Genomic DNA, 19,320 nt, shown 5'->3' with positions numbered 1-19,320 from the left:
ATCATGCCTTAATTCTGAGCGCTGTCTATAAAAATAAGGCATGTGTTGCTGGTGCTTATCTCACAGATTAGCCCAGAACAGCTGACCATAAATAGTTTTTAGCTCACTCCTTCCTCAATAGCCTGAGGGGACAGAAAAAAGGGAGAAAGAGAACAAACAAAAAGAAAGGGGGGAGGAGTGTTGAAACATGCAGTAAGATATTTTAAAAATCTAGAATCTGGCAAAGAAAAGAGATGCCAGAACTGGGAAGTCTGCACAAACCCAATTCCCTTCCAGTTACACTCAGCAGGTCAGCCCCCCCTCTCCCTCCACACTGAGTATTATTTCAATGGGGAGGGAATTAATCTTGCCAGAAGTTGGGAAAAGGGACTCTGTGCACACATGAGTGGTCTCAGTCCATGTCAGGGAACACACAGGAACATGAATAAAGAAGCTTTCTAAAGCTATAAATTACTGAGAGGCTTGTGTTTGAGAAGACAGAACAATGCAGGACTCTCCCTACACAAAACACATTATTATAAACCAGTGCTGTTTCTTTTGTGTCCTTGTAATAATGATTAGATCCTGTTTAGCTACGGAGGACAATAAAGGAGTGCACAAGGGCACTGGATGTTTGGCTTCTTCACAGCTGAACCTTTCCTGGCCTGCCCTGCTTGCCTGAGCCCAGGAGCACACACTGCCCCTGCAGCACTAAGTCTCTCTGGGCACACTCTGCCCCTCAGCTGCAGAACATTTCATCCCAGTGCTCCCCAGTAGCTCCCAGAGGATTGAACTAAGTCTGATTTCTCACCCATCTTCGTGTGAGTGCATCAGTTTGTGTGCAAGGAAAAGCTAAACCCCATCTTTCAGTGCCTTGGATGTGCCTGTCCTCTCTCAGTCCTGCCCATCTCTCCCTTCTTTCCCACCCCATCAGCCAGCCCTGCCAGTCCTGAAGAAGGAAGGGACTGTACTGCTGAAAAGAGACAGAAGGGCTTTGCTTTAAACCAGAAAAATAAATAAATATATCAAGATTCCTTTCAAAATCTGTATCTCAACTTCCCCTTGCTTGTTTTTCTTGGTTCACAGAGGTCCCTAGTGGGAATTTTACATAACAGATGTATTCTTTTCGTATTAGGAACAGACCACAAAACACCATTTAACACCTCAAAAGGAGCCTATCTGCTCAGACTGATCTCATCAGCTGAAGGTACACAGCAATTCCCTGGGAGGTGAAGGGTATCATCAAGGAAAGCCTGACTTACCTTGAAGCATTAACAGAGCAAATGTCAGATACTCAATTTGAAACCATGAAGGGAAAAGAAACAAACCCCCACCCCCCCAGAAATTCCTCTTTATGGAGGAATTATCCTCATTGATGGGTGAACTTTTCAAGTACACTTTTTCTCAAGGAAGCTCCCCAGTTCTCTGAGGAGCTCACCTGGTACCGATGTCGTTCTGGGCCGCCAGGCGGAAGGTGTAGCCCAGAGCTGGGCACAGCTTGGTCAGCTTGCAATGCTTCTGGCTCCCAAAGTAACATTCTCTGAAACCACTGTTCCTCTTTCCCTGGAAAGAGAGAAATCCGTGATTGGATCGCTATGAAACAAAACCACGCCATGCTTGTTTCAGGAGTGCTATCAGAATGAGATGTTTTCATAAAGGAAGCTGTGTGAGCACTGACAGCACCGCTGTGCTCTGAAAATCACACAGCTCAGCAGAGTCTGCCTGCTGCCACATCCCTTCTCTTCTCACCTTCTGGGAGTTGTGAGATGTGTCTACAGCACATTGAAATACAATTTATCCCACTCACGAACAAAAAAGTGGGAAAATTATGAATTGAACGAATCTTTGCATCTCCTTGGTCACAGGAGCAGGGGGAAGGTGCAGCCAACGCTCTGCACACACTGTCCTCCCCTGTGCATCCCTCGCTGGGATTGTCTCAGCAATTCCCTATCCCACCAGAGGGCTCTCGCTCCCCACAGTCCAGCACAGCCAGCGGGACAAGCTGGCAGGGACCTTGCCCTGCTCTCCGGGGCAAAATATCCTCATCCCAAAGGAATATCCAGCGTGCCAGGCTCTGCACCCACCCACTGCCCCGAGCACGCCGCGTGTGATGAGCGAACAGAGCTTTTTGGGGAAGTCTGGAACTTTGTTAAGGAACTTGTTTGCCAGAGGGATGGTGTTTGGGAGCTTCACATCACCATGACCTGGAGCAATGATCCATCCTGGGAAAGGCAGCACAAGGCAGCATCCCAGGGGGAATGGAGACACTTCTCCAGCTCCCAAACACGAGGCAGCATCCCAGAGGGAATGGAGACACTTCTGCAGCTCCCAAACACGAGGCAGCATCCCAGAGGGAATGGAGACACTTCTGCAGCTCCCAAACACGAGGCAGCATCCCAGAGGGAATGGAGACACTTCTCCAGCTCCCAATCACTTCCTCAGGTGCTGGTTTGTACCTCAGCACCGCCGAGCACAAGGACACTCAGAAGTTCTCTCCCTGATCCCATCACATTTAAAACAAAACCAAACCCTTACCAATGTACCCCAGCTTGGTACACCCTGGGGCAGGAATGAAGCCCAGCTGTTTGCAGGACAGAGACCCTAAAATAGCCGGGAATATCTGGACTCATTCTAGGCCACACATGGAAAATGGTCAGATTGAAATCTTTCAGGAAAAAAGGCATGGACTGCTCAGCTCCTCATAAATAATATCTACCAGTGCTGGAACAGCTGAAAGGAGTTTTAATTTCAGTACTCAAACACAGAATTATTAGACATTATATCATTATTTATTATTATTTATTTATACATAAAATATAAAATATAAAACATATATATATATATATTATTTATGAAAATAATTAAGAATTTGGTACATTATGAAGTACCCAAAAGCCCACCAGAATGGAAGCCTGACAAATCACACCCAAGGGCTCCAGCATGTGCAGAAAACAAGGTTATGCCCATCTCTGCAACTTCTGAGTGAAAAGCTCTGCTGAGCCATTTACTATTTTGGCAGGTGTCTGCACCATTTTTAATTTTTACTGTACTATTTACTGTACTATTTAGATAGGAATCCTCCCTGAGGCCAGCAGCCCCACCTGCTGTGCCTCCTTGGGCTCACTTTGCCCTCCCACACACTGCTCCTCCTCCATGCTCAGAACATCACCACTAAAGAGCTCAAAAATGCCTGAGTGGGACATGCACTTTTCACTGGCCCATTCTCCAGCCCCTGCCAATTTCTAGCTCTTCTCCCTCGGATTGTGACACAGAAGGAAAAACTCCCTGACACATTTGTAGTGAATCTCCAGGATGTGTTTATCAGGCTAAAAACAGCCACAGAGATGATTTCCAGCACAGCACAGCAGTGTGAAGGCACTGAAGGGACGTTTAGCACACTGGCAAACAGCCAGAACTTTTATTTATACAGAGGGAGCCTACACTTGTTCTAGAACTCCCTTACACACAACCTCCTTCAGCTTCACCCACCTGCTCCAGCATTACTGCACAGCTCAGGCAAATTCAGGAGGGGAATTGGAAAAGAATCACGAAACACAAAGCAAAAACATTTTGTAAATGAGGAAAATATTTTCAGATCTAAAATGCCTAGCCATAGAGTGTTATGATAGAATTCCTAGTTACAGAGTTCTATGGTAGAATTTCTTTAGGACAGAAATAACAGGTGAGCATACTGCTCAGCTCAGCAGTAATATATTTAAAATGCAGACTATACAAAACCTAATTAGAAGTCTTATGTTTCAGTAAAATATCCATTCATCAGTTCGGCACTACTAAAAATAGATTTTTTCCCCTATGCAAACTCCCTTTTACAGGTTGAGTAGACTTAAATTAATTTTTCCTCAACTCTTTAATGATTTCACTGCTTATAAATAATTGAAAACATTTAATTTATTTTGGATTTCTGTTTAAGAATGCCTTTTAAAAAAATAATTTTCCTATGCTTTTTTTCCAAGAGAACAAAGTGACCAATTGCTAAGCATATGGTCAATAAAACAATGCTGGAAAAAAAAGGGAAATAATGGAAAATCTCACCTCTAGCACAATGCCTGAACTGAGAGCAATGGGCCAAGCAAACTCTCATTTGTCAGCCTGGCTGGTTAAAATTTTGCCAAGATTGCCAAACATTTAAGGTATCCTTGACTTTATAACAGTACAAACCCTGATATTGTATATATTTCTCTTCCAGAACTGGTATTGTACATTCCCCAGACTCGCTCAGAGACCAACTGGTATTCAGATTACTCAGACTGGCTGGTATTTTGGATTCTGTTGGCACTAATTGGAGAGGCTGGCCGATATTTCTAATTATCCTGGCATTAATAGCCTGGAAATAGCCTCTCCGCTCCTTCTCTCCCAAGATTTATGAAAGCACTAATGCTGGCATAATTATAGACAGGAACAACTGGCAGGCTGGTACTGGCTGCCACCCAAGAGTCTTACAGCTTTCCCAGAATCCTTCTCCCAGTCTTTGTACACTCGGCATCCAAGTTTTTAATCCTTCAAATAATGTTTCATAAGTTGCTTAAAATACACAGTATCATTTCTGCAAGGATTTGTAATCCCCAGATTTCAGAGGGAGAGCGCTGTTCCACTTCCCCAGCCTGGGGAAGTCTTCTCCTGCCTCCTCCAGCCTGGGCTCCCTTTTGCTCTCCAGGACAACCCACCCTGTGATGGACCATCCTTGTCTGAGGAAACAAGGACAATTCAGCTCCACAAATCCACCCTGCATTGCACAATGCTCCAACAGTGTTTAAACACCACTATAGCTCTGCCTGCTCTTTCAGCAATATTTCAAGCTGCACACTCACCCAACACGGGGTGCATGATTTCCTTTGGAGAGTGTATTGACCGAAGAAGGGATTTGAAATGGGTTTTGTTGACTGAGGTCCCTGCAGCAGACCCAGCAAATAAACACAAGAGGAGCAAGGGGCCGCTGCAGGTACAGCAGGGCAGGAATGGAGCACAGTCCTGCACAGGGCTGAAGCAAAGCTCAGCAGCACATCTGTGAGCAGGATGCAGCACTGACATCTGCTGTGGCCACACCAGCACTGGCTTCTGTGTTTGGGTCGTGCTGGCAATAAAAAGGAACAGACTGCAATTCAATCTGACACAGAGCTGAGGAGCAAACTGTCAACAATTAGTGCAACACACCCTCAGATCTCTGCAAAGCATTTACTCTGCCAGTTATGCAAGTAACTGAGTTTTCTCTATACACAAACACTCAGGAGGCAGAAAAGGACCTACAAAACATCCCTGAATTATACACAAACCCCAATTGTATGCAAGGCTCTCCTCTTGCATGTCTCACAAGAGTGGCACAGCCACAGAACAAACTCGGGGGGCAGGTAAGTGAACAAACACAGACATGGAGCTCCCTGTACCCAGCCCTGGAAAATCACCACTGAGATGCCTGGCTCAGATTATCAGCTGGTATAAACAAGCACATCTCTGCTACCTCGAGGAACTTAAAACTTTGTGGCAGAACAAAATTAAACCCATTTATCTCTATGTAAACTTCATTATTAACTCTCCATCATCAAATCATTAAGTAGGGTGGTATTGTATCAGTCTCTCTCTGGAGTAAATTAAAATGAGCTGCTTACTGGGTAAGAATTAAAGCTGCTTTGAGCTCTGCACAGAACAGGGACACACACTGTGTGAGAGGGATGTCCTTGTCTGTGGCTCAGGAACATTCCTGCCCTTTCCCATCGAGAATGAATAGGATACTCTGGCTATACATATACACAAGAGAAACGTTTATTTACTACCACTTAATCACACAACAAGCATTTCACATCTAATTAGTAACAAAGGCCTGGTTCTTAAGCAGTGCCAGCAGCATTTTTCAGTGCAGCTACAGTTTAGTGATTTTGATGAATGCTAGCATCAGGGAAAGCATCACCTCCTTTGCAGTCATGTTTTCTGTTTGGTACATTTTTAATGCTATTTTTTCCCTGATTAGCTTTTTGCTTACCCTGAATAATCAATCCTGGCACCAAGTCATCAATTCAGTTCAGGTTTTTAAGTTCAAAGTTCATAGCAAAAGAGCCAGAAGGTGAAGTTTTCCTTAATTACTAATTTGAACTGATTTTATTGCCAGGGAACTAATGCACCTGTGGTGCAAGCATGTTCCAATCCCAATGAAATCCAGAATACCTGAGACAGGGGCTGATCCTTACTTCTTTAGAGTCAGTGGAAATTTTCCTAGGGTACATCCAGTGTACCTGAGTGGCAATTTGGTGAACTGATCTTTTACTCTCCTATTAAAGAATGAAGTGTCCTTCATAGTTCTTCAGGCATTTTAAGAGATAACCATTTATTAGCAAGGTATGACAACTCTAATTCAAAGACTTGGATCAGTAAAGGGAAAGCATTTGTGTTTTTTAACCAAGCATGTAGCACCAGTTACATTACAAACCATTTAAGCCAAACTGGGATAGAAAAATGTAGGATAACTGGAATGGCTTTATGTACTAACAACCTTTCAGAGTCTGCAGGTCAGGAAAAACCCCAAACCTGAGAACCAAATTGCAGCAGCAGCTGGGTAGGGTGGCACAGTAACATATTAAGCAGTATAACCTTCTAGAATTTCCCAGCTCACCTAATCCTGGGGTTTTACAGCCACAATTCATTTTCTGCACACACAAGTGATGCCACCTACACTCCTGGAGGCACTTTGGATGCTACAAACTGCTCCTCTACCCCATAAAAACAGGAGGAACCCTGAGCATCTGACACACTCTGAGATCTGGGCTGTCCTACAGACAGACAGACAGACAGACAGACAGACATCTGTGACCCCCTAGCCAGGAGCACAAAGGGGCTGCAGGAGCCCCTCCCTTGGAGGGATAACTCTGCCTGAGCTGGGGGAACACACTGGTGTGACTGGGACACAACTGGAGTGTTTGCCTGGATGCCCCCAGCCCTCTGCACACCTCCCATGCCTGATGCCAGCTTTGTTTCCAGCCTTTGCACAGGAGCCTTCCAGGACCTCTGCGCCGTGAGTGTGGCAAGGGCTTTCCACACCATTCTTCCCTAGGAAGGGACTCAACTTCCTAAGCAGGCTGCCACTTTAGGGTGTTTCTCCACCTTTATCACCTGACAGATTTCTTGCTCTCTGCTCTTGCAAAGCCCCGTCTGCTTTGCAGCCACGATTTCATCTCCCTCTGATGGCTGATTTTCCCGTGTTTGTAGTTTACCCTGTGCCTCACAGCTAATGACTGCTGCTCTAGCTGAGACCTGGCAGCGTGCTCACTGCTGCCTGGCAAGCCCTCTGCTGTGCCCTGATGTATGTACTCCTTGATTTCAGCAGGACACACTGTGGCCTTGTGGAGAAGGCTTTTGCTGATGTGGAGTTTACAGAACCAAGCACGGGGCTGCAGGGCACTGCAAGTGAATTCTCTTTTGTACCTGGGTGCCAGAATTCCGGCAGCTGAGTGCACTTCCCCTCAGAGGCACAGCCTGCCATGGCCCATGGAAAAGTGACTGCAGCATCCTGCCAGCCCACCACTGCCTGTGATGGGGCTGCTGCAAACCCAGGCACGGCCAGCCTGCATCTTCAGACTTTTCCTTTCACAAGCTTCAATAGCAGGCTTTCATTTCAGTGGCTTAAAGTTGCATTTCTGTCTCTCATCAGAGAGATAAGAGACAGAAATCTCTTATCTCTTATTTTTCTAAAAAAAATTTAGAGAAGCTACACCTGTGGCATTAACTGTCTCAGAACCTGCCAGCTACATTTCAGCCAGGAATCCTGTCAAACCATTGGAGATGCACCAAATTAATTTGTGCAGGGCCATTATTCTTTCATCTGTGCTGGCTAGCTATCCATTATAATCTCAGATTTCAGGGCTGTTACTGAGAAAACAAGCTAATTAAAACAGGTAGACTAAGGGAATCTGGATGCCTTATTTTTTTCCCATTGGTAACTGAACTACCCTAAACCAAACTGCTTCTGCTCTGTGAAAAATGGGTGCCATAAGTATTCTTTCTGAAGACAAAATTCTTATTGACGAGTTTGAAGGACAGAAGGATTTTAGAATTGTCTTATATATATATACAAAAGCATGCCTATTCTCCATGCAGTCAAAATTAACATTATAGTATTTGCACTGTATTAATTATGTGCTGATGGTCCTTCTGACAGGACTTTCTGTTGCTTCCCTTTCCTTTGCAGGCTGGAATCATCCATGTTTCCACTGCTCTGTGCTGCTCTGCTCCTTCAGCTCTAAGTTACTGGAAGCTTTAGAAGAAATCACAAGTGCACAGTCCAGATGTCACAGGTCTAACAGGACCATCCTGGCCCATCCTTTTACAGAAATCTCTCTATCTCCTTTCCCAGACTTCACACTCCCCTTTTTCCCTTCTTCAGTGACAACCTTTGGTTTTGCACTATGTGCAGAGGGACAGCAAGTCATTCTGAAGTTACTGCTCAACTTTAGTTCAGGTTCTGAGGGTTTCTCACCACGCAGACCCCACCAGCTGTGACAGTGCACACAATAATGTTTGCACAGTGAGTGGTTCCAAACACCCAACATGCAGCAGAACGAGCAGGGAATGTGTTACTAATGCCATGGTGGAAAACTATTCATAACAGAATACTCCCTTTAGAATATTTTTAGACTACAAAAGACCTCAAGAGATGTTTCTCAGACTTTACAACCAAACTCCCTTTCACACCCTTCATTTCCCAACTCATGACTTTTATTTACACGTTGTCCAAGCCCTTTCTGTCATCCAATTTATTCTTTTCCTTCAGAGATAAAACTCCCTGACCCATGCTTTCTGCAGAAATATGACTTGTACAAAGGAAAGGGGGCAGAAATTAGGGGACAGAGGGAGGACTCACAAGAATACACTCCCAAAAAATCCTGCACATCATCTGTCAGGGCAGTCTCCCAAAAGCCCAGTGCTCACTAACCACAGAAGATACTTAGGAGAAAACTTATTTCCTTTTGTGTCTGGAAGGGGGCTAATTGCCAGTACACAGAGGACACTTATTTTGACCCTGAGTACATTTCTGTGGACAGGTCTGCAAGATCATGGCTCTTCTCCTCTAAGGCAGGAACAAGTGTTTATTCTGCACTCAGCAGCAGAAGAAAGAGATCATGAACAGAACTGTAAGATACATCATAAGTAATTAAATAGCAAGTAATGCTAATTAAATAAAGTACACCAAATGAGTGATAAAACACTTCAAGGGTACAGAAACAGAACACTGTCTCTATATAAAATAAATTGAACGGAAAGTTTTCCCCCCATTGCCTCTTTCACCTTTCCAACTCTTTACCTAATGCCATCAGGATTTAATTTTCCCATTTCTACTTTCTCCTGTATTTAATTACTTTTCTTTACTCAGCAAATCCTTGTAAAGTCTGAGTGCCATTTATTTGTGTATTTATTTCAACCAGTTACTACTTACCTCATCCCACTCCAGAAGGTAGCTGGTGATTTTTGAACCATTATCAATGGGTGCCTGCGAACAAAAATAAACAAAAGGTGATTTGGGGAGTAAGAGAAAACAGCTTCACCTCCCCCAGGCAAATGAGTACAGCTTCAAGTGAAACCAAAGCTTTGCACATGGCTTGGCAACCTCTTAACGAATGCTGGGAAGGAGCTGGACATAATGAAACACATACATTTTAAAAGTCAGGTCGGTGCACAGGAAGGGATTTGTCAGAGCAGAGCAAGTTCAAGTCCCTTACTGCAAAATGACTGTCTCAGCTTTCAATTATTTCCAACATTTATGCTCACTGTCAGAACTTTCCCCCGGCTTTGCCTGAACCAAGTGTTACCCACCTTCCACTGTAAGGTTAAGGAGCTTTTGGTCCTGTGCGAGGCTTTGGGTGGGAAGGGGCTCTCTGGTGCTGAGCTGTGAGTGGTGAAGCTGACTGGCTCTGAGCAGGATCCTTTGACTGAGTTGTACGTTGCATATACCCTGGAACAGAATTGAAATGGGTTATAAATGTGCTGACACACGAAGTGGCACTGCCTTGGCCACAGTGTTTGACCACCAAAGCACCCACAACACCATCCACTAATGACAGACCTATCCCAGCCCAATGGCAATCCTAGCTTTGCTTCACTTATACAAGAATGCAAAAATAATTACAGCAGAAGAGGAACAGTGTTTTGTGTAAATATTCCCATAGACCACTGAGTTATCTTCATTATCTTTTCTTCCCACCAATATTTCCTTGCCTATTGCCAGGCTTCCACACACTCTGGTAAAGTCTTCCTTGAAATACAACAGAGAAAAAGTTATCAACTTTAATGCCTGGTTTGCACTTGATCCACATGTACCATGTTGAGTGCAGGTATCTGCTGGTCTCCTTCCATGGGTACAATCTTCTCCTACATAACTCAGGAATCAACATTTACTGCACCTCCATGAACTAGAACTAACACAGGCCAGCAACACTGCTGTGATAAACTAAAAATCTTCGAAGCAAATTTGATTTTAGGCAAATCCTCCATATATGTCAGCATGGAACATGCAATAACAAATATGGGAAAGCAAATGGGATATAGTTGAGCACTTCCTCACGAGGTGCTTTTCTCTGAAAAAGTAATGACGTTATTTTTCCCCTTCACATTTTCCATGCAGCAAAAGAAAGTGCAAACTGGGAGTCTTCTACTCAAAGAAAAGTTCAGGCCATGACCAGACAATGACCCCTGAGTTGGCTGTAGCTATTGTGTGCTTGAATGCAGAGCTGAAGAAAGGGCAATTTCTAAATTTGTTTTCAGTAGATAAGAGTAATTTATGCACAATGACCACCTACATAGAATCAAACCTTCTGGGGGAGGTACATGAGATCTGGTGCTGCTTTATACATCACCTGTTAGCAGGCAGGAGCAACAAGAAACACAATTAATTAATTGAGTCTGCATCTGGCAAGTGGCACATGTGTGTGCTGGAAATGAGCGTGGCCTGGCATCCAACACACCCCACAAGGGAAATAAAACTGTGTGAAAACGAGCTCAAGGGGCATCTCCTGCAAGCCACTGAAACCCTGAGCACAGCCAGCTCTGAGGGCACCACAGCAATACACCTGGAGGGAAGCAGGTGGTGGTTCAGAGCAAACCAGGCTGCTCCAGGCTGTCCAAGGGCCCAGCAGGGCAGCAAGGAGCACAAGCACCTTGTCCAGCAGAGACAAAGCCCTGAGAGATGCTGCCAAGGTCAAGGAGACCCAAGGCGATCTGCCCAGTAATGCTGGCCCCATAAATGTCTTTACTCAACAGATTTATTTCTTCACAGTCATTAATACATAATGTAGTTTCAGTGAAGGAAAAAAAAAAACCAAAAAAACTGTGGTGGAAAGCAAACAGCCGCTGCTTCAGTGACAGCTCGCTCCACTACAAACTGTGCTGCTGCTTTGCAAGTCTGACTTTTGTATTTAGTCACTCCTTTTTAAACAGAACTTACTGGAAAACCTGCAAGAAGGTGGAGGGAACTGTAGGTAGGGAGGAAGAAGTTAGCCAGGACCTGGGGCAAATACCCACAACACCCCTAAAAATGACTGAGAACTCAGCCCAGCTGTGCATGGTGACCTCTCTGGTGATTGAATTTGGCTTCAAAAGAGATGTTCAATGCTCAGAAGGAAGCTCAACAGTGTTTTACAACCTCCTCCTTGGTACCATCCCTTTGCTGCTAAGGACAAGGCTCCTGCCCTACCCAGGAGCTGCATCTTTTCCTCGTTTATGAGAAGTTCCTTCTGGTCTTGTGCTTCTACTTGAAAAGTTCGTTTTAGGGCTCCACTAGAAATAATCCTTAAAAATAAAAATAATCTATAGTAGCAGAGCTAGATGGACACATTTTGGTGTTGGATTTTTTTTTTTAGAGTTCAGAAGCAAGGTGTTTGTTCTTTAAGGTTTTACAAACAGGAGCAACCTTGATGTGAAACAGTGTGCCTAGCCCTTGTCTGGAAAAACAGAAGGGAACAATAGACAAGAGTGAAAGGATTTTTTTTTCAAGGATATTGAGGGTAAGTGAACAGGATGTAAATTCAAAGGTTTGGTTCATAAAGTCTTTAAAAAAAAGCAACATGAGCAGGTAACACAGTGTTAAAACCATCAGAGAACAAAACTAGAATGTGTTAATAAATCAGAAGCAAAGAGAAATATGTTATGAAAACATCAACACAGTTCAGTGTGAATCCATTTTTTTCTTGGAATAAATGCTGAAGTGACTATGGTCAGATGGATCTGTATGCAGCAGCTTTACTTCCCAAAGCGTGGCCTCCTTATGAAAAAAGAGTGGAGTACTTCCAGTGTTCATCTCACAGGAACTGAAGAAACACCAGTTGCTTGAGTCAAATTTTTTAAATTACCTCAGATATCCTACTTTCATACATAAGCACTTCCAAGGCCTGTTATCTACACAGAAATACACATCATAAACTTATTTTTATCTCTTACTAAAGTAATGACAACACCACAATGAAAGATACTGCTCAAAAAGCACTCTCATAGTCCAAGATAAAATCTATGATAAAATATTTAGAAACCACTGAAAAACCCAACCACAGAGGTGACCATAAAATTCTTGAACTACACTGTATATTTACTTCAAAGTCTTTCACATTTATTCTCATATCATTGAAGAGTTTAAGTGACATTGAAATCATGCTAACTCACCTGACATGATAATCTGTTGCTGGCCTAAGGTCCTTCAGGTGATATTCTAATTCTTCTCCACTACAGGAAAGAAATCCAAACCAAATAAATCAATAAATTATGAAAAGCAATATCCCACTTGGCACAGCTAGTGATTTTCTAGTGTTATAATTCGAAGAAAAATAATCCTTCTGAAGAGAAACAGTAGCAAACCATATACCAATAATTTGTCAACACACTTCACATTTCCTGAAAACTTCATAAAGCTCCATATGCACAGAAGAAGAAAAGAATTCATCACACCAAGTTATTCAGTAAACTAAATATATGGGTTAATTTCAACGCTACCTCATATTTTGCTGATATTTGTATAAAGCTCATTGTGGTTTTCAACCCTCCCAGAGCTGAAAAGAGCAAAACCCAAACATTATTGTTGTCGTTTCTGCACATTCCCTATTCAAAATACTTCATACACAGTGACCCATTGAACTGCAGAGGAAGAAGCAGAGCTTCTTGCACAACCATTTCACTTATTGCTCTCTCCTCCAGAACCCCACTCCCTGTGAGGACCACAGCAAGGAGACATTTAATTAACACCCAAACAGCTGGACCCAGCTCTCTTTCAATACCAAGACAACTTAAAGCAAAGTGGTTTGGACATTTTAAGAAATAACCAGCATACAATCTATTAATTTCAAAAGCAGCCAACATAGTTAGGGCTATTCTTTTTCCTTCTGGCTTGTTTGCTGGTAAATGAACACTGGGCTCAGTCATGTGTTGCCAAATCTGTGAAGATTAAGGTACGGGTCAGTGCTTAATAAGTAATAGCCATCTCATGTAAGAACTTGGCTTATTCATGATTTTATTAAAATATGGGAAACAAGAAAGCTCTCAATTTAGCATAAAGAAATATTTCATAGCTAGCTGGACCAATACAGGGAGATGTCTCAAAATCAATAGAACAAAATCCACCAGAAAGCACATGCCTGCTGGGTCGCCAGAAATCCACCAGCAGCAAGCCTTCTATTTTTTATTTGATATAATACAATGCTCTGCAAATCCAGTTTTTCCCCTCTGAAACGAGTGCACCTCCTTCCAAAGACAATGTATTCAGCACATTGCAGACTCTCTTTTGCCTATGGTAATAACAATTACTGCTGCTCCTGATGGAACATACCACATCAAGCTAAGGGCTGCACTCTGGCCAGCAGCAGGAGACACATCACCACCAGCAGCTTTAAAACAGATGCACAACATTTCATAACCAGGAGAAAATGTGCAGCCATCAAGCACAAGAAGTACTAGAAAGTGTCCTTCCCACTTTAAAAGCTCAGCAGCACACACTTGACTATGGAGATGCTCACAAACAGCTGCTGTAAATGCCAGAAAAAAAAAAAGAGTAAAATCAGGCAGCCTTTCCCTGGTTAATACACCCTTTTTGTATTATCCAAGAGCTGCCTTCAACATACCAAGAGGAATACCCTAATTCACAGGACATCTTAAGAAAGGAGATGGCTTGGTCTCAAGAGGTAATTCCTTAAATGCTCTATCACCTGGACTTTATTTAATGAGACTTGGGAAGGATTAGCTATTTCACAATAGCCAAGGTCACATCTCCAAATTCTCTTTCCTAGACGTCATTAGTGGGGAAAAAGAAAGGCATAACACCATATGTGCTTGATCACAGAATGAGCTCAGAGGATCACTGCAAGGAGACACAGAGAAATCCCTCAGAATTTTTACTGAAGCCTGCTGAGAGCCAAGTATTTGGGTTTTTCTGGGGAGCCTCTGTAACCTACTGACTGCTCCACTCCCTCCTCTGCTCATCTAAGACACCACAAAGCAACAAAGCCCTCACATTTTTCTCGTTAGCTGAAATAACAAGATTTTACTCTTCTAAATTCTGCAAGTCCACACAAAATTAGCCCATTAGGAAGGCAGCTCTCCTGCCTGCATGGCGTACACGAAAGGTTTTGACATTTAGCATAAAAGAAAAAGTAACCTTTTCACTGGCAACAGGAGTGATGGCATTGCAGGCAGGATGTGCCACGTGCCAGGGAGTGGGATGGGGTGGCAATTAGGGACCTTGTGACATGCACTCCACCAGATCCCTGCGAGCTCCTCTGGTGAGGAAACATGAGCCTTTCTTCTGTGACTCATGGCCATGCCAGGATACACCCTGGAAAGCTCAGAGGATTTACTCCTAATGAAACAAAAAAGTGTAAAGATGCTGGTTTTTACCTGTAAATGATCTTGTATTTTCCATCCCTCCCTTTATCTGATAAGGCAACCTCGTAGGTACAGGTGTAAGGCAAACCATTGTTGTGTCTATCTGCATTGAGAAGGCCAGTGGGAGGTGACCAGGACAGCAAAACTGTTCTTGCTTGAATATTTGTAACCTAGAAAAGAACCATCAGTTAATCTGAAATCCAAGGAAAAACAACTATTCTTTAAGCATTTGTTTTTTGCTTGCATCTTCACAATCAATTTCTTGGCAAAATGGAAATTTCCGAGCTAGAGTTGAAAAGTAAAGGATCAGAAATGATCAGCAACACAAACAAAAACACAGACTGATGGCAAAAAGTGATCTGTAACAGATGAGGAATACAGAGAGAGGTTCCCCTGCAGGGAACTGGCTCATCACTGAGCATCCAGCAAAGGAAGCCTCTGGAGGTACCTGCTGCTGTAGCCATTCCCAAAAGGTGTCTAAAACTAAGTGGAACAAAGACTTCAACCTACAGATTGTTTTATGCACAATTATTTTTCTAAAGTTTTTGTTGGGGAGCTTTTTCAATGAAACTCTGATGGCTTTTTCAGTCATCCTGTTCCTTGTTGCCACTTGAAACCACAATACCTCAACAGCAAGTAAGAAGAAAAACCCAATTCAACCTGAAAATTTATGTTGGCTCAAAAGCACAAGGGAAAAATCATAGCAGAAGTCCAACCTGTCAATTAAAAACTACACTGCAAATCAATCACTTTGTGCTTGATAGAAGGACTGTGTGTGATCTGCAGTCACTACTGCACGGAACAGCCCCATGGCAGAGGGGTAAGGAATTGCTTTTAATAAAACATGGAAGAAGTACCTCAAACTCCTGCACCAAACCAATTTTATCACCCCACCAGTGCCACTGTATTCTCCTGGAGAGCCAGGTTCACACAGCTGGCAGAACCAGCATCACCCTGCTCACCAGGAGAGCCACGGGCACATCAGCTGCACACACCAGCAGCAGCTTCCCAGAGAGCAGCCTTCTGTTATCAGGCCAAGAAAGAAGAATAAAAAATCCCCCCTGCCACTGTCTCAAAAGCAAAATAAATACAAAGCAATAGCTGCACTGGTTATCTGGGAAAGGCAGCACATTTTCACACAAGCCTGCTGAAATATCCCAGGGAAGACTCAAAGCCTCCAAAAACTCAAATGCCCTGCCACCAACTCTCCACTTTTCATCATGAAAATAATGGTGTTTTTCCTTCTTAATTGTAGTGAATGTATAAAGAATATTTTTTCAGTTAGCCTCCATATGGAGGAATCAAAGACTGAGGGTTTATATTCTTTATTTTTCCTATGCAACAAATTTCACTGCATCTATAATTTTGACAGATTTTTGCAACACAAAGAGCAAGATGGTGTTATTTCAGAAGGTGCAACATGAATGCTGCAGGTGCTCAGTTACACATTTCCTAACTTTTGTTGAGGCAAGTGAAACCCCCTACCCACAAATTACTTGGGAATGAAGTATCAGCAATCAGCTTTCAGGGACTGCTTGTTTACAAATCCAGCTTCTGGATACCTTTATATAATGGAGGATATTTACCTTCTCGTGTGGAAACTCATTGCTTCCAGCTGATGAGCATTGCAACTGTTGTGTCTGATACCCATATATCAACCAGATTCTTTCTGAGCAAGTCATAAATCCATTTTTAACAGCCTGACAAGTAGGTGACACCATGAAATGTCTCATCATAAACGCCATGATCTCAAAAGTTAGAGATTTTAATTTATAGCAGCACATTTAAGTCTTGCCAAAATAAGAAAACCTTTGTTCAAGCTAATGTGGAAAATAAGTTATAAGGCAAGAAGGTTTAAGCAGCATCAAGCTTTCCTTGCAAAAAACATGGATGTGCGAATTGTTTATGAATTTTCAAGGCATTTCTTGCTTTCATGGCATTTTCTTATCATATTTTTCTGATGCTATGAAATCAATGTTTATCTTAAAATCTTGGAGCAGTCAACCCTGATACTGGATAAGATACCTTATAAGAATCTTGAATGATTCAAGTAAGACAAGTAAGTTAAACTTTTTGACATGTACACATATATGTATATACATAGACATATGTAAATGAAATTAGAGCAGAGATACGTAAGAGCTAAAAATCTGCATTTAAAATAATATTTTGATCAAAAAGCTGATTAACAAGATCCAAATAAATTTTAGGATTCTTTAACAGACTATGCCAGCCCAGCCCATCAACATGCAGTTTCTTTTATTATGGAAATATGCTTGCATAATTGTTTTTCATAAATTCAGACAGACTTGGAGCTGGAGGCATGCTATGCTGCCAATGTTCTATTGAAATGTTTTTCTCTATGACTACTCCCAAGGACACACGTATATATTCCACATACGGCCAAACTCTGGCCCTCCATGAACCTCAGCAATCTGTAAAAAGTTAGGGGCTTGGGTTTCTTAAAATAAGAGAAAGTATCTTGTGGGCTAACTGCTACAAACTGTCAGACTGTTATTCTGAAGCCAGCAGAGGATAAAAGTCCAAACCCAGTTGCTAAGCTGCTGCTGCAGCATTAATTTTAGAGGGAAGGAGCACCCAGAGTGGCTGCTGGCTGCCTTGGAGCTCGTAGGTACACAGCAACTGCTGCTGCAGGTTTAAAAACAAACACCAGAAATGGTTAAATACCAGTCTTAGCTGCACTGAGCACACACAGCAAGTCCGGGAAAGCAAGTGAGGGGTCACTGTCTGCAAGATAAGTCAGAAAAGGCAAATCTATTCCCTCCCTGGGCTGTGCACGTCCGCTGGGAATGGATTTATTTGTGTGGCTGGAGATAAAGCTATCTGCTGCTCCCTGACCAACAGGCTGATACCATATCACAGTCACCTGCCAGTATCTCCTTCCATGGCCAAAGCCACCACTTCGTTTACCAAGGAACTCCTACCTGGAGCAGGAAGCACTAGGTTGGCTGTGAAAAAAGCTAAGTTAAATAAATGGGGTTATGATATGTTGCGAATAAGAAGCAGGCACTTGTAAAAGAGTTCAGTATCTTTACCTCCAACTTTTCTAACTTACACAAACACCCTTCCAAAGGTGCAGACCTGCACAGCCCTCTCCAGGCTGTGAGGAACAGCCCAGCTACCACCAAAATGGTGGGCTTAATGGCCCTTCTGAACTTGCAGACAGAAATACCTCACCATCATTTAAAACCAGCTCGTTGTTCATTAACATTGCACTAATTCCATCTGACAAAACATATGCAGCCAGAGCATCTCTTCCCAGGCTGGGCAGGTAAACCCTTTGTGCTGCCTCTGAGTTCCCCCAGCCTGTCTCATCTGTCCCCAAAACCACTGTGCCTGCTTTGAAGAGGGCTGGCTTGGCCTTTTAGCTGAGACCTAACAAAAGCTTCTCCCACGAGGAGTTCTGTATGTCTGGTGAAAAGCAGAGTTAATTAGTTTCTGAAAACTTCTCCGTTTACACAGTAAATGCCTCCTTTCTGCTCTATCAAAACTCGGTGGTGTAAATAATTATTCCATAAAAGCCCCTGGGAAAGAATCCAACTCCTGCACCACTTCAATAAGGTTACAAGACTGATGAGTATCGGCCCTTCCCGTCTTTCAGGTAATGAAAAATGTTTCTGTACAACTTTCATTATCTTTCAGATTCCGGGTTAGCATTCACCAGGCATCGTGTGGTTGGGGGCTCATTGTGTGTGTGAGAACTACACTGCAAGCAACATTCATTTACTCCCTCCAGGGCACGGCTTGAAAGGCTTGGGGGTCAAATGAATTCACACTTATTACTGGGTTGAGATTCTGCTTTTAAATTATGGCTCTAATCCTGCAATTTTAGGCAAAAACCCCAGTGATTAAATATGAGTTTCGCTGCAGAGCGAGTCAGCAGGACAGGCTGCCTTTGGAAAGGCAGGCTGATGTTTGAGCTGGGGTTTGACAGAGCCCTGGTGATTCCCCATGGGGGGGATGTCCCCCCAAGCCCCTTGGCTGTCAGATGCAGCCATTTCACAAACCCAGAGTCAAGTTTCCTTCCCCTCACCGAGGAATTTGTTTTGGAGAATGATTACTTTGTCTGTGATAATGTGAATTAAAAACATATTTCAGCTGACACAAAACCATGGGGGATTAAAACCAAAAGGTGCTTTTTAAAATTCTGGCTGTTAGAGGGACAAAGCTCTGATTAAATTTACAGCTTGGCTGCACACTTCTCAAACAGGTGACAATACCTATTATTGAAAAAAGACCTTTCATGAAGTAATAATTTTAAAATTGTGTATATTGTGTGCTCAGAGAGGTACCTGTACGATCCAGACACCTCCCAGTGATAGCTCTCCTGCAGGAGCTGCTCACAAGGCTAAACCCTGTGGATGGCTTCGTCCCCCCATGGATGGAGAGAGCTGCCCACCTGGACAAATCAAACCCATGTGCTGCAGACACAGCATCACCCACTTGTCACTGACTCAC

The 19,320-nt window shown here is 43.1% G+C and overlaps 1 protein-coding gene across 1 annotated transcript in view; it reads right to left on the bottom strand.

Moving 5' to 3' along the window:
• Positions 1–19,320, bottom strand: part of FNDC3B (fibronectin type III domain containing 3B) — a 185,220-nt gene that overhangs the window by 45,583 nt on the left and 120,317 nt on the right. Inside the window, exons 8-12 of the mRNA XM_030954819.1 lie at positions 14,854–15,011; positions 12,634–12,693; positions 9,796–9,934; positions 9,419–9,472; positions 1,418–1,542 (exon numbers count right to left, since the gene is read on the bottom strand). Coding sequence (XP_030810679.1) covers positions 1,418–1,542; positions 9,419–9,472; positions 9,796–9,934; positions 12,634–12,693; positions 14,854–15,011 — 536 coding nt within the window. The remainder of the gene's footprint in view (positions 1–1,417; positions 1,543–9,418; positions 9,473–9,795; positions 9,935–12,633; positions 12,694–14,853; positions 15,012–19,320) is intronic.

The sequence above is a fragment of the Camarhynchus parvulus genome, chromosome 9 (assembly GCF_901933205.1).
Source record: "Camarhynchus parvulus chromosome 9, STF_HiC, whole genome shotgun sequence".
NCBI lineage: Eukaryota > Metazoa > Chordata > Aves > Passeriformes > Thraupidae > Camarhynchus > Camarhynchus parvulus.
This window is presented reverse-complemented; position numbering and strand designations above follow the sequence as displayed.